The sequence below is a fragment of the Mytilus galloprovincialis genome, chromosome 1, assembly GCF_965363235.1.
Source record: "Mytilus galloprovincialis chromosome 1, xbMytGall1.hap1.1, whole genome shotgun sequence".
Taxonomy (NCBI): Eukaryota; Metazoa; Mollusca; class Bivalvia; order Mytilida; family Mytilidae; genus Mytilus; species Mytilus galloprovincialis.
The window spans coordinates 102,713,616-102,728,747 of NC_134838.1; the positions used below are offsets into that span (position 1 = coordinate 102,713,616).

At 31.7% G+C, this 15,132-nt stretch overlaps 1 protein-coding gene across 1 annotated transcript; it reads left to right on the forward strand.

Moving 5' to 3' along the window:
• Positions 1-1,381: 1,381 nt before the first annotated feature.
• LOC143047904 (uncharacterized) lies at positions 1,382-14,490 on the forward strand. The gene is made up of 6 exons (XM_076221249.1): positions 1,382-1,532; positions 6,166-6,268; positions 9,131-9,387; positions 9,651-9,834; positions 12,386-12,562; positions 13,264-14,490. The coding sequence occupies exons 2-6, from the start codon at positions 6,196-6,198 to the stop codon at positions 13,776-13,778; spliced, it is 1,206 nt and encodes a 401-aa protein (XP_076077364.1). The 5' UTR covers positions 1,382-1,532; positions 6,166-6,195; the 3' UTR covers positions 13,779-14,490.
• The last annotated feature ends 642 nt before the right edge of the window (positions 14,491-15,132 follow it).

Below are 15,132 nucleotides of genomic sequence, written 5' to 3' on the forward strand. Positions count from 1 at the left end.
AATCAAAGGAATACGTACGTTTGTAGATAACAAAATGAAATCATGTTTGGATATACACGGACTAGCTACTATGACTTGGATAAAAACATTAACAATACGAACAGCAATTTCACCAAAAGGACTGATCATACTGAAAACTGATGATTAGTGTCATAGAACTGTCTTAAACTTGGTTACAATGATAATAAATATTACATTTCCATTAAAAATTATCCCCCTGCATGGCAATATACGATCATATTACCCATTTCTATATTCTCAATTTTACTTGCTATGTAAATAAAAGTAGATTTTGCGTAATCATTTACTAAACGACAATAATGTTCGTCACAAGGGGATACAAAATTAATCTCATTCAAATTGTTATCATATACAGCTTCAGTGGCGGATTCAGAGTATTTATTGAAAAATAATTCCAAAAGATATATTTTTTAAAACTAAATTGTCTGAACAAATTTTGTCCATATTATGGAAGTATACGCCCACCTTTAAAATTTAATGGCCCGTCTGAGCGTCAACGTCAACGGGTTTCAAGTCCATGTTCATTTTCTACGCATCCTTGTGCCTAAATGAATGTGATAGGTCAAAATTTTGCAAAGAATTCCGAAAACCCGTTGTTAGGGACCGTCGTTCGCATGAAATGAAATGCGACTTTTGATCCGTCTTGGAGAATTCACTGCAGTTATTCACAGATGAAAAACGGAAATTACATACTTTTCCCTTTGTTTTTTGGATTTTGTCATGTTTGTCGGGGGGTTTGTTTTATGAATTGATATACCATATGCTTTATTTTTCAGAAAATAAATTTTGAGGAATTTAACATATATGGATCGAAATGCACTTGAAAGGAGTTATAAAGAAAACGACATAACTTTATAGTTATAAAATAAGAATATCATGGATGAATGCAGCTATCTAAATTACTAAAGAAAATATTCAAGATTTATTGGTCGATATTAGATAGTGTTAAAACTGCCTGAATATATATTTTCGCTTTTTCAATATTTTTTTACCCCGAACTCTATGCATGATTTTAGTGCACATTACGATTTTGTAAAGGTTTTACACGAGATACATCCTTCAATCACAACACTAAGGATACTAAATCATCCACATGAATAATTATTGAAATCTTTAAATTTTCATAAAACTCTTTAATCATTATTCGTTTCCTTTCCCATTGTTACGAAAAGGATAATATTTTCTTTCCCCTGGCGGAAACTGAGGGAAATTGATCAACTCGATTAGAAACACCTTGAATCGATTATCTATTGTGCATTGCTTTTCTGTTATTGATTTTTGAAAATTGCCTCGACTTTATCTATGTGTCAGAAATAAGAGAAAATTGATGTTAATTGATTTATAAATAAAATGACAACCATGGCGAGCCCCACAGACATTTCTAAATAACGAATCAAAAGCCGGATGGCATCTGTTGGAATAATATTTGGGTCAGAAAAGCGCGTACGCTTCCATTGATCGGTTTTTGTTGGGTTTTATAAATTGACGTACATTCCTAATTTCAAAGCAAGGTAAGATTTTTAAAATCATTCGGTTGCATTTCAAGTATCGAATTTTAATAATAAGCTATGTATGATAAAATGCCGCTCATATATTATGTAAATGTTTTAACCGTACATCATGCTGCAACAGCCGGTTTGAATATTAATTTGTGAAGAAAAACACAAATACTGAACAAAAACACAAGGGTTAATTTTATTTTCAATGGATGAATGCCCAAAAGGATGGCAATCAGATAGCATAATTGAAAAACTGCATTATGTATCAAGCATAATTTTATCGATGTATTTTATGATAAACGTTTTGACATTTGCAAATGTGATACTATGTATCTGTTTGATAGTTTAATTGGTAAATGTTATCACAATTATTTCTGATATGAACAAGCAAATAACATGTATGTGATTTTAAGGCGATACAATGACAGTGTTGTGCATTACAAAGTTTCGCTCTTGACAACATAAAATCCTTTCATCGCTACTTATACTACTAATCTTATTTTAATATTGATGGATTTGGAATAGACCAGCAAAATGTCGGCAGGTGGCGACATTGTATATTTTGTTATCCTGAAGCACATCATGAACTATAATTTCTCAAACATTAACAATTAATTGCAGAACTGGAGGCCAATAACCTATACATTTACTACAGGAAAAAAATCTTCAAATCTGTCATTTATTTATTGTTTGAAAAAGGCACAAAGTTATTTCACATAGAAAAGATACAAATGCATTTGAAGGTCAATTTATGATGTCTTCATCAGTTGGTAAATTTTCTAAATAATAAGTATAAAAATGAAAGCTTTGACTTGCTACATCATGTACTGTAACATAACCTTTTGAAATGGTTGTACCACCACAAGTTTTACGATGCTTTGATCAGGGCTGAATAATTTTTACATGTTTTACGCAAAAAAAGATGACATTAAGTGTTTTTATTGAGGACTTTTGATATTGATAAAATCGCTTAATTTTGTTTTCACCGCACATAAAGGAATTCAGATAACTACATGCAAAAACTGAGATGTTCAAATGTAGATCGAAGCAGTTCGAATTTCTTTTACCATACTTCAGTAATGTATATTTAGATCATTGTGAAGATGAAGAATTGGAATTTCCATAGAATAATCGACAGAGTATAGAAAAAAACATCAATTGATTTGTAGAGATGATACTTGTGTGTTCTGCTAGGAAGATACTTATCTATTGATAAACTTGTACTGATTCTGAATTGTTGTATATAGATACATTAAGACCAAGGAGGTTCTCATGTAACCTCCTTGATTAAGACATATCTACCTACCAAAGTAATAACATACAAATTAAAAGAAGCCAAAAAAACAATAATAATCTTTATTCTCATAAACCATAAGGTACAACGGTACAGAGATATACATACATAAATATAGCAATGAAAACAAACTTATTTATAAAAACATCTTATACTCAAACATACATACACACAGGCATACATTAACTACCGTTAAATACACACATACACATATATCAGTATGTACAGTATATACAAAAACATAAAGTAATTATAAAAGTAATAGCATATTAAAAGAAAATCAGATACTATTTAATATTTATTATGAACAGTCAAAAATTCTTCTTTCGTGTAAGTTTTAATCAAGTCTCAGAGTTCTTCCATTTATTATCCACTTTCTCTTGGTGAAAGATTTTATCTCTTCTTGATTATAGATAAGCATGTGAAATCGATACCAAAGACTAGTTTCAAATTACATATCCCAGCAGGACACTGATCGAACGCTATTTTTTTTCTAAGGAAAGTTCCATGTATTTCTTTGTTTGTATGCACACGTAGAATTTTGTGTTTAATGTCAAAACGAACCAAAACAAATAATGCAATCAGTAGTAGATCTTCAGTGAGCCGACTGAATTGCCATGACCCCTGTTATACTACATAGATTATGATGGAGTTTCTGAATTGTAATGAATTATTTATTAATTTACAGAACAAATTTGCAAGGAGAAAAAAATGATGTTGATATGTTATTGAAACATATCAATCACCACCAATTTATTAATTTCGAGATCTTAGTCATGAAAAGTGTGGAGAAACACCCACCCCGTCTGCGGACGATACAAATAACGAAATAAAACTATTTTGCATATATACGATACTTTATTTAGTATATACGATATATGTATCTTGGAAGACGTGCATCAGATATATTTTTTTAAATGTTTTCTTACATAGCAACCACCGCCTTAGAGTGCCTCATTGTATTGATAAAAACTCAATGAATTTAGATAGAATTTCATCCAAGAAAGTATTGGTAAATTCGTTTGGTATATGGAATCTCCTTTGTTTGATCGAATCAATCATCCGTGTTTTGATTGACGGAAATTATCATTAGGTGTTAGTTTAAATTGAAAAGACGTACATTGATCAGTAATGAGGAAAAAAATTGATCGGTTGCTCTTTACTCTATACCATAATAAAGAGATTATAAAAAAAATACTGCAGTAGAGCAGGTAAAAAGCTACTTATTTGAACGAGGCTAGTGAGGTATACATTTTATTGGAGGAGAAAATTGATCGGTTGCTTATAATAAAGTGATTATATAAAAAATACTGCATCAGAAAAGGTAAAAAGCGACTTACTTTCATAGGGCTAGTGGGGTATTCATTTTATCGGAGGAGAAAATTGATCCGATCATCGGTTGCTTTATACTTAATATTATAATATTTAGTGATTATATAAAAAGTACAGCAGCAGAGCAGATAGAAAGCGACTTATTTTCACGGGGCTAGTGAGGTATTAACTTTATCGGATGATATTGATTATGAAATTATCATGGTTGACAGGTTTTCTTTCCACACCGGTTGTGCATACGGTAAACAGCAGATGTCCGATGTCGTAGGATGAATACAAGGTTATGAGACATCGATTTAAACCAGTGTGAAAATAGGAATAGCAAGCACTCTCGAATAATTGGTGATTATCTATAAACCAAATATCCTAGACAATAGAATAACACGAATGTTATGGCCATCGGCGAAAAAGATTAACAGTTAATATATATGTATAGATTATCGATTATATGTTACAATAGCATATCCTATCAGCAGCAACATTGAAGATATTTACTCAATTAGTCGAGAAGATATATACAGAAAAAAATATTGGGTGTCAATTGGCCTCTAGAAACACTTCAAACGGGCTATGTATCTGAAAGATATGAGGATAAAACACTCGTTAGCAACCTTGCTCAATTTATCGATATTTCACTGTAGATGATCATGACATTAGATAAATGTGGGTTTTATGTGCATACGGGGATAAATTGTGATTAAATTTCTGTATGAAAGCTATGTCCTATTCGATATCACACAAAGTTTAGGCCGCAGGGCATAGTAACTATAGTAATAAAACAGTAAATCTGTTAACCGCCGATTGTAGCATTGATTTATCTATAATATTACTTTTGTAATTTTTTTGTGCTATAGGAGAGAGGTAAAAAAATTCATTTGAGAAAAGGATAAACACAACGAGATGAACATATCAGAAAAATCTGTCGACCTGTTTTGGAGTTATTGCCCTTGGAATATATTTTCTTTTTTCATTTTTCTGTTTTTTTATTTGCTGTTATCTTGAAAAGGTTAGAAACTAGGTTAATATTGTAAGATACAAAAAAGATATATAAAAGTAGAATGAGCAACTTAGCAAAAAAAAAGGGCTGGAAAACAATTTGTGTTAAAAAAGTCCAGATGTCCAGATAAACTAATTAAAAACAGTAGCAGATCGTTAAATTTTCATAGTAGGGGCCAACTGACTGCATATGAGGGGTCCGCTCCGGTCATGCTTCAGTCTTCCCTATATAATCAACATTTTTTCCCCAGAAAAAAGGAGGGGCTCTAGATCCACTTCTGGAAAAGTAGGCAATTAAGGCCGAACTAAAACGGCAGGACACAGATTGCAACTAAAAAACGCAGGACAAACGATCGAATAGACAATTGGCCGGTTGAAACTTCATTTACTTTTGATTGGAGGTTTCTCTTTGATTAATGAACACCAATGTTTATTCAAAACGTTAAACAATATACAAAAGGACCTTATTAATAAAATTGTATAGACCAGAACACTACGTGTAGGAAATGAGGATGTGATGGGTAGAATTAGTAATCTTACTTTCCATTATAGATCAATCGGTTTTCGTAAGCAGATAAATGTTTTTTTTACATACAAACAGTGTTTCATTTTATTAATAAGACTTAAAGCGATTGACATTAAATGAGTTTAAAAGGAGACTGCATACGTTAATTAAGTGCCCCCCCCCCCCACAACACCTCATTAGGAGTTCTTGTAGTTCAAGCAAACTCTGCAAGGCAAACATGTAACAGTCCATTAGAATAATATAAATCAAGACAAACTGTTCGGAATCAAGAAATTGATACATCATTAAAGTGGGGTCATTTGAAGAAATCTATACTAATAAACTGTTACCTGATATGTTTTAGTATAGATAAATGTTGATAAATCTTACAGTTGTTTATATGCTGTTATATTAATTAATTTGCCTATAGACATTGTGACGTAACAATCGAGATGTATTATTATAACACAAGACTGCATCATTTCATATAGAAGATTAACTCTTTTTGTCATTTGTAGATCAGTTTGTATTTTTCTGGAGTACAAAAGATGGCTGGTTTCAGGGGATTCGAATTTGTCTTACTTGTTGTCTCTTTGATGATATGTTATGTCAAATCACAAGGTAAGAAGCATATTTAAGGCTGCTATAGTATATAGAAAGAAAGTATACTGTTCCGTGACGACATTTAGGTTTCGTCGTGTCTGCTGGGTAATCGTTCATGGTTAAAGTAGTGCCAAAAACTGTAAGCAGGATAGAAAGGTTTCTTAACGCCTTTAATTATAAAATAATTCGAAAAATTAATCAGGAATAACCTTTATGTTTTGATTTATATTATTGATATAAATCAAAACATCGTGTTATTTCTGATTAATTTTTCGAATTACTTTATTAAGGTGTTGAGAACCTTTGGTGACCCCATAGCTTAAGTGTCTTTAAAAAGTACATAGTGAGCAGTGGTCGTTACATACAAACGTTCACATAAATTGTCCCAGTCAATGGATGAATTTAATGTGTCAATCAATGGCCACAGCCACACTGTTTTGAATTTCATTCTAAATATACATAGAACTCACAGACATTTTAGCAACGGTTCACCTCGTACGATTTTGGCTGATCTATTTAGGCCAATTGGTTTCAGAAATATTATCTCAGGGTTTTACAAATTTGGTTCCCCAAATACAGTTACGAACGTTTTTGATGACCGAAAAAAAAAAACAACATTATTGTGTTCTGGTATGCAACGACGGACGTGAAAGATGTTGCACCCTCTATCATATATCAGTGGTGATTTGCAGATAATTGTCAGCTTTCGTGTATGTTTTGTAATAAACACTGTCCATTCATATACAACTGCTTTTTCTTAATCTTTTTATCGTGTTTCTATGTCGTGTTAACATACCCGTCGCTTTTTACAATTTAATTACAAAATAATCTCACAAAGCCACTAGCTTAAAAATGTATAGTGTCCTAGTAAACATCTTCATTCACCAATGGCGTCAAGTATAATACATTTATTAAACGGAGTGTCTATTCGTCCGGCTAGCCGGATGAATAGTTAAAAATCTCTATTCGTCCGGCCATCCGTCTGCGGATGCGCAAATATTCAATATCAATAAAAGTATCATGTGACGTGGAAAGTGTCCCGGATGAGGTGTCGGATAACACACGCGGTGTCGGATAACACACGCGCGTATGCAATGGACGTGTTGAGAATTGGAGATCGTGATTCATATTTAAAGATGTCATAGTAGAGAGAAAACCAGAGAGAATGTGATTGTTTTAAACAAATGTATATAGGAGTGATTCCAGAGTAATCGCGTATACATGTTATTTAAACTGTGAGGATGATAAGCCTGAAATTAAGGTGAAATTGAAGATTTACCCCCACTTACCTTATGGAGGCAAAACGCATTCTGAAAAAATACTAGATCAAACTTGCTTGGATGCCTTATTTTTTAGTTATACTACAACGCAGATCTATGAACAAACTGATATGCCCGGACTGGGAATAAGACACCAGGGTTTGGGTATCCCCCTTTTTCTGTTGTATCTAATATATATTTTTTTTCTAAATAAATCTTATCGAAAACACAATCCTACTTTTGAGGACAGGTTACACGTGCCTGCCCTTCTCAAATTTCATATGAATTAAAATCCCGAACAATTTAAATGAAGAGTCGTGCATAATCCGTATATGAGGACCTTGCTTTAACCAAACTTCACAGAAACTATAAATTCGGGATCTTTTGAAATCATAGATGAAGCCAATAATGATTGGCCCGAATATTTACCTTACAGGAAATTCAATACCCAAGCTCCTTTAGAATATTAGAATAAAAAAAAATCTGAATCAAATGTATAGTTTATTTTTTTTTTTTATTAGAATGAGGTTTTTTTCATAAAACGAGGTTAGACAACATATTTTAAAACAACCCGTGCTTCATTCAAAACCTTTAAAACACGATATCTTCATCATTATATATTTGGCCGGACAAATAGCGAAAAACCGTAAAAATGCTATTTGTACGGCTTGCCGGATGAATAGACATTTTTGACTATTTGTTCCGCTAGCCGGACGAATAGCCACTGCCTTTATTAAATTAAAACAAACGAAAATTTAAACTTTGATGATTTTGCACTTTTATCTTTGCAAAATGATAGTAAGATTAGTTCCTATGCTTGTAATTTCACAAGATTGATGATTAATAAAAACGGAAGAAAATGCAACAAAACATAACCTTTATTTGAAGAGGATAACCTCATTATCATAGCTTATCTTGAGGGTCCAGAAAACATCTCATGTATACATAATATATGCAATGTTCGATTAGAGTACAATATGTAAACTTATAAATGTATACTAGTCTAGTATTGATATTACCATTTCGAATAAATTATCAGACAAAGTATTGAAAGGTATATCATGGTATATAGTTAAACAGAAATTACATTTATTTTTAATAAATTAAAGGATTTGGAATATTTTACTTCTGATGGCAAATTCTATATTTGTGCACCAGAGTTCATTAGTTTTTCTTCTTCATTAAATTGGTCTTTGCATTGACAAATGTAAAGTTTTATTGTTAATGGAACGTAACTGATAATTTGAATAAAACCTTTAATAAATAACGAGATGCCAATCAATCAAAAAATATGCTGAATACCAGACTATTGTTTCAGGTAAGGGTGCAGTTTGGTACCTATCAAAACGTTTTACCCTCCTAAGTCAGGAACCTAAAGTACGGTGGTTGTTGTTTGTTGATGTGGTTCATAAGTGTTTCTCGTTTCCCCCTGTTTGAATGGTTTACACTAGTAATTTTTGGGGCCTTTTATATCTTGCTGTTTTGTGTTAGCCAAGGCACGGTGTTGAAGACCGTACTTCGACCTATAATGGTTTACTTTTACAAATTGTGACTTGGATTGGCACTCATACCTCATCTGTTATATTCATAAGCTAACAGGCTATTTATTATTTTGTTTCAGCTACCCACAAGTTGGACAATTCCACAGATAATGAGTGTGGTAAGATGTTTACAATTCATCCGGATGAAGAGATCATCTTGACAACCTCAGGGAGAGCTCCAAAAGGATTCTGTACGGCTGTAGTGTACGCTCTGGGAAAAGATGGCAAAAACTGCCATGGAATGTGTATGTCTGTCACTTCCCAGTTTATAGATCTTTGTGACGCAAAGGTGCAGTTTAAAGGCATGGATTTTGGACGCGAAGATGATCCATATCGGGTAAGCATCTGATGATAAATAAAAATTAAAAAACATACAAACTTTACTTTGTTTTAAAAGGACCATTTTTGTTTTTATAAACCATTGCATTTGTCATTACTTGATGTAATCAATATTCTATGTGCTACATGTTAAATACTCACTTAGTACTCTAGTAAGTTTATAATGAATGTGTGTCATATCTATAGTGATTAATTTCTTATTTAAAAAAATGTGTTTTATTTTTTACTTGATTACTAATTGCATACAAATACCAATTCCAGGAGCTGAGTTGTTTCCATAAACTTCCAACGGAATGGTGCTTCCAAACTAACACCATGTCAGTCGAAATTGTGGAAACGCATTTCTATGCCTTTAATATGGACAAACTTAGCTACAATTTTAATGTGAAAGTTTCCCCAGTCTGTGATGATTCTCCCTTTGGAAAAGACATACAAGCCAGAGAAAGTAAGTAATCGAGATGGTATGGTAGGCTAGTTTTATATAATGTATTCAAATTTGACCAATTCAGTTTTAGTGTACAATGCTCATTTTCTACTAGCTGGGATTTAATCATACTTTTTGAAGGATTGAATGGTTGTTCCGATAGTATCAAGTTTGCAATATAATAAAACTATCTTTTTGACTATCTGTATTTCAAACTAATAGTAACAGCAAACTATGTTATATTGTTTTAGGAACTGATTTTTCCTTATTTAAACCAGTTATAGTTATTATACGTATAGTATGCATCATATGATGGTAAAAATGACAACGAAAATATTGATAAACGAAACAATCTTGCAATCTAACTTATTTCCGACTTTTATTAACACGTGACAGATGTCTTTTACTTTTATATACTTGTTTGTTACTTTGGTTTGGCTTGTGACCAACCTGTGAAGTGTAGTTTTGCTTAGTTTCAGTAATGAAAATGTTAAGGGTTTACACAAGAGCAACATCTCAAAAATAAACAGCTGTCAGATTCCTCGCAGTTTTTTTAGGAAAAGATACGTAGCACTCTCTGTAATTTACATCTTTTGTAAGCCTTTATAGTCAGAGAACAAACACATTCCATTTTCGATATTAAATCAACGTATATACTAGTGACGTTACGCACGGTAATGCGTTCGGATTAAAATTACGTTATTATATGATTTTAGAACAGAAACCATTTGCCTATAAAAAAATAAAATAACCAACATCCATATATCAACAGAAAGGCCCAGACATTTTTTCTTATTTTAAGTTAATTCTAATAAATTTTTGCTCCATACATTTATTTTATTGAACTCACAAATCTTACTTTTGCGTTAAAGATTGCATGTCCGGCGTAACATTTCAGATTAAATTAAATGCATTTCTCTATATTCCGTTGTAATTTTGCACATACAATCTGCGAAATTTAGTAAATCAGCTTCCTACTAGATTTATATTATAACATCATACCCGTTGTTTGGTATTGGCTGATCTTTAAACCAAGCCTTCAACAAAATATTCAGCAGAGGAACCTGTCTTAATGAGTTTTGAGGAAAGTTTATCAAAATTTCAGTTTTATTATTATCACTATAAAATAATCAAATCATATAAAAACTATACTCAATAGAAAGTTCAGAAAAAGACACACATTTTCAAAGTTTCAAATGTAAAAAAATACTTTTTCTTCAAGCAGATTTTTTAAAAATCGAATGTCTAGCCACTATGTCCAAACGTTATTTTTGTCCATTCCTTAGGTGAAACATGTTGTATAAATACTAAATGTGCATTTATAATACAAAACTAACATATTTATAAGATACAAACTATAAGTTCATACAAATGGTTAAATGAGTCGGGTGTTTTCACTAACATTATGACCTTACATTTTTTTTCGGAAAGTATTCCCTATGTCTAGCCATTATGTCCAAGGGTGTCATTTTGACGTTTCTGCACAGTGGCGTCTTTTATACAAATATACACTATTTACGAACTGTTTAGGCAGTTAAAATGATGCCGGGAAATGTTCATTCCAAAATGGTCTGCTGAATCAAAATAACACTCAGATTAGAAAAACATACACACATAAGGAATAAAACCCTTTATAGACACAGGGGAAAAGGGGGATGGGCCGAGGGATAACTTATGGACAAAAGTTTTCACGCAAATCTAAAACACCTTTATAGATTAGAAACCGATTAGAATCCGAGTTACAAAGGTCTTATAAATTTTAAACAACTATATAAATACGTATTTGTAAAATTAAACCATCAGTGCTAAAAAGATCGAGAAATAGTCTGAAAACTCGCACAGATATTGGACAAAATTGAGTTCAGTCTAAAAAAAAAAATCATTTCAACTAAAATCATTATAAAAAGAAACATTGCTGAATTATTATATGACCGATTTTTATGAAATAAAAACCATAAATTTTTATGTTCAATTTGTCAAAAAATGTTCAGGCTAAATTTATCTTCTAATATGTCCCTCCGGAAGCAAGATTTTTTTTAAAGGTTGCTATGTATTCTATCCAAAATAAAATTGGAAAAATTTGCATTTGTTTTCATCTAATCACAGATCAGAAAATAAAAACTATCCTTACGTAATTAATTGCCTTATATATGATAAATTTTGAAACATTTCTTCAGCTTATGGTATATACTTGATAAAAGTCGATCGAGTAGGCACATTTGTGTACTCCGCTCTTGAGAACAAAATGTCAAAGTTAGTATATGGCGTCAAATTTGTCAATAATACATGTTACGTCTTGCGACGCAATATCGTGCGTAACGTCTAGTATAATTAGCAAGTTATTGGAGTAAATATCTTTGGACGATGCAACATGGAACATACAAATTGATTATAAAAGTTGATATATTTCTAACGTAAGAACAAGCTGTATCGAGTGAATGTGAACAAGAAAATTATTAATTTGATTAATATAGTACATATAAATCCTTGTCCTTTGGTCCCTGGTGAAAAGTTGTTCTCCTTGACTATCGTACCAAATATCCTTATTTTAATATTCAATTTAATTTTTTAGATGAACGTAAGGCAAGTGAAGCAGATGCCAGAACCAGAGCAAGAATACATGGAATACTGGTTGGTGTATGTCTAGCTATTGTATTCCTGATTGTTCTCCTGATCACATGGTGTTACTACAAGAACAAACCATTCCGAAGAGATATACATAATTACCCAACTGCTCATGTTCGTAAAGGTATATAATAACATCATCACAATAAAAATATATAAGAGCTTTTTATTTTGGTATTAGTTTATAGACTTCATTCACCTGTTCAAGCAAAATTAATTTCTTTAAATTTCAAGCTTTTTGAAAGTATATAAATATTGAAAAAATAATGACCGAGTGGCTTTCAAATTAATCATATCTTCTAAGTAAATTTTATTTCAATATTTACAGATAGAACACATCGATCATTTTAGGATACGACCAGTAGAACATAAATACCCGTGAACATTTGAGACACAGATAGTCAGTCGATTTTCACAGGCACTTGTCTCAGAGTATTTTGCCCCTTATATAGATATAAGAAAATTGTGGTGTGAGTGCCAATGAGACAAATCTCCATCCAAGTCACAATTTATAAAAGTGTACCTTAAAATAGAGGGATCGTCCTGAATATGCATGAAATATTTGCCACTGGACGTTAAGCAACCAACAATCAATCAATAAAATAGAGGGATTATTTTTTTCTGAGACAAGTGCATATAGTCCATTTCGGTACAATAATTCATGATTGTGTCTGTAAAATTCTTTGAAGAAAAGACTTTTATGAAACACAATCGAGCGTTAAACAACTTTCTATACCTTTCACCACAACTTCCAACAATTTGTTATGGTTGTAATATAATTCAGATTTGATAATATTAATTATATGCAATTTATGTTTGTTGCAGGACCAACGTTTGCCGGTTTTAAAGCAAAAATGACATTTCATAAAGCACAAAGTCCAGACGAGGGTGCAAGCGAGACAAAACCAAAGAAGGAAAAGAAACGCAAACAATCCAAAGATGAAGCTTCATTGGAAAATGAAGAAGCAAAACCAAAGAAGAGAGGAGGTCTTAAGTTTCTGAATAAGCTCAGGTCCCATAGAGCTGAGGAAGTTCCATTGGTAGAAAAGAAAGATGTTGAAGATAATGCAGCAAGGGTCGCAGAAAAAATTGAGGACGAAATAAATGAAATACTAGATGAGAATGTAGATAAAAAATTAGAGAATGATAATAGAACTGAAGACAAGGATACGGAAAAAGACGATGAAAAAACGGGAGATGGAACTGAAGATACTAATAAACCAGATCAAGATGAAGCAATTGAATCTGGTGATAAAACAAGCAGTGAACCAGTTCCGTCTGTAACAGTGACAGCTGCTGGTGAAAATGACAGTAAAAATGACAGCAGCGATGACTCGTGACTAGCGGAAGTTCTAGAGAAAACTAAACAATTTTAATACTTGTAGAGGTGTTGTTTAGTATATAGCGCCTAGAATGAAATAGTATGCATACGAAAGAAATGAAAAGTATATACACATATGTTTTTTACGTACTCAAAGCATGTGAAATCTAAATGAAAACGAATAAGGTAGAAAATCAGCTCACATTCCCATGATACCATGAGCTGCACTGAAATTATATAATATTGTTAAAGTTGGTAAACAAAACTATTGGATCATAATTTCAGAAATGTATGGAAATAGTAATTTACCTATCTCTTTTGGAAATAAATGCACCAGTTTTTACCATAAAGTTCACACAAACTGTATATTTCTAAACATATTCCATAAAATATATATTTTTGTAGTAATATATGTTGTGCTATTAAACTGCATTGTTAGATGGTATGCCTTATATGTTGGTCATAGAAGTATATAGATATCTAGTCATTAATGTGTTCAAAATGTCATCGTATAATTCATGAACTCCAATACTTGTGAATTTTTAGTCTTTATAGGAAAGATATTAAAGGAACTCAAGTTTCTTAGATGTAAATCATTCTTGTACAGTTTCTGTTTGAAGCTACACTGCATACTATTTTCATGATAAATATATGTATATACATTTTTTTAATTAAAATTAATAGATGTAAAATTATTTCTACTTGGAATAAAATTTCTTTTTATTAAAGAGTGTAATTTCCTGTTATGATTTCCTTGCTCTTTAATTTGCATATCATACATATTGCGATAAGTAACGCACAACATCGCGTTCAGTTTTCGATACAAAAACAAGTAGAGTCAAATCTGTGGATTTATCTAAAGTCAAAAAATAAACGATGCCAACTACATACACTTAAAAAATAGAATAGCACGTACAACAACACTGTAAATTATAAAAGGCAAAAGCAGTCGATGAAAAGTATTACTAGAGTTGATGAGCTCTCGTGGGATAAAAAAGTTCCTGCTCCACAATTAAATTCCCATGTTATACTATGGCAAGCCGTTCTCGTCAAAACTATGTTTAAACCCAGGTCCCTTTTTTCGGAAAAAAATACACACTGAGATTTAAAAACCTAAAATAACACACTGAGAAATCGAAATAACACACTGATGGATTTAAAAAAATACACTGGGAATTCAAAATTACACACTGAGATTTAAAAAAAATACACTGATAATTCAAAATTACACACTGAGATTTTAAAAAGACACACTGGGATGAAATAAATTGAAAAACACACACTGAGAATTGTTAATTACACACCGATATTTCAAAAATACACACTGAGATTAATATGCAAATTACTAATGAATATTTATGAGATGAATAATT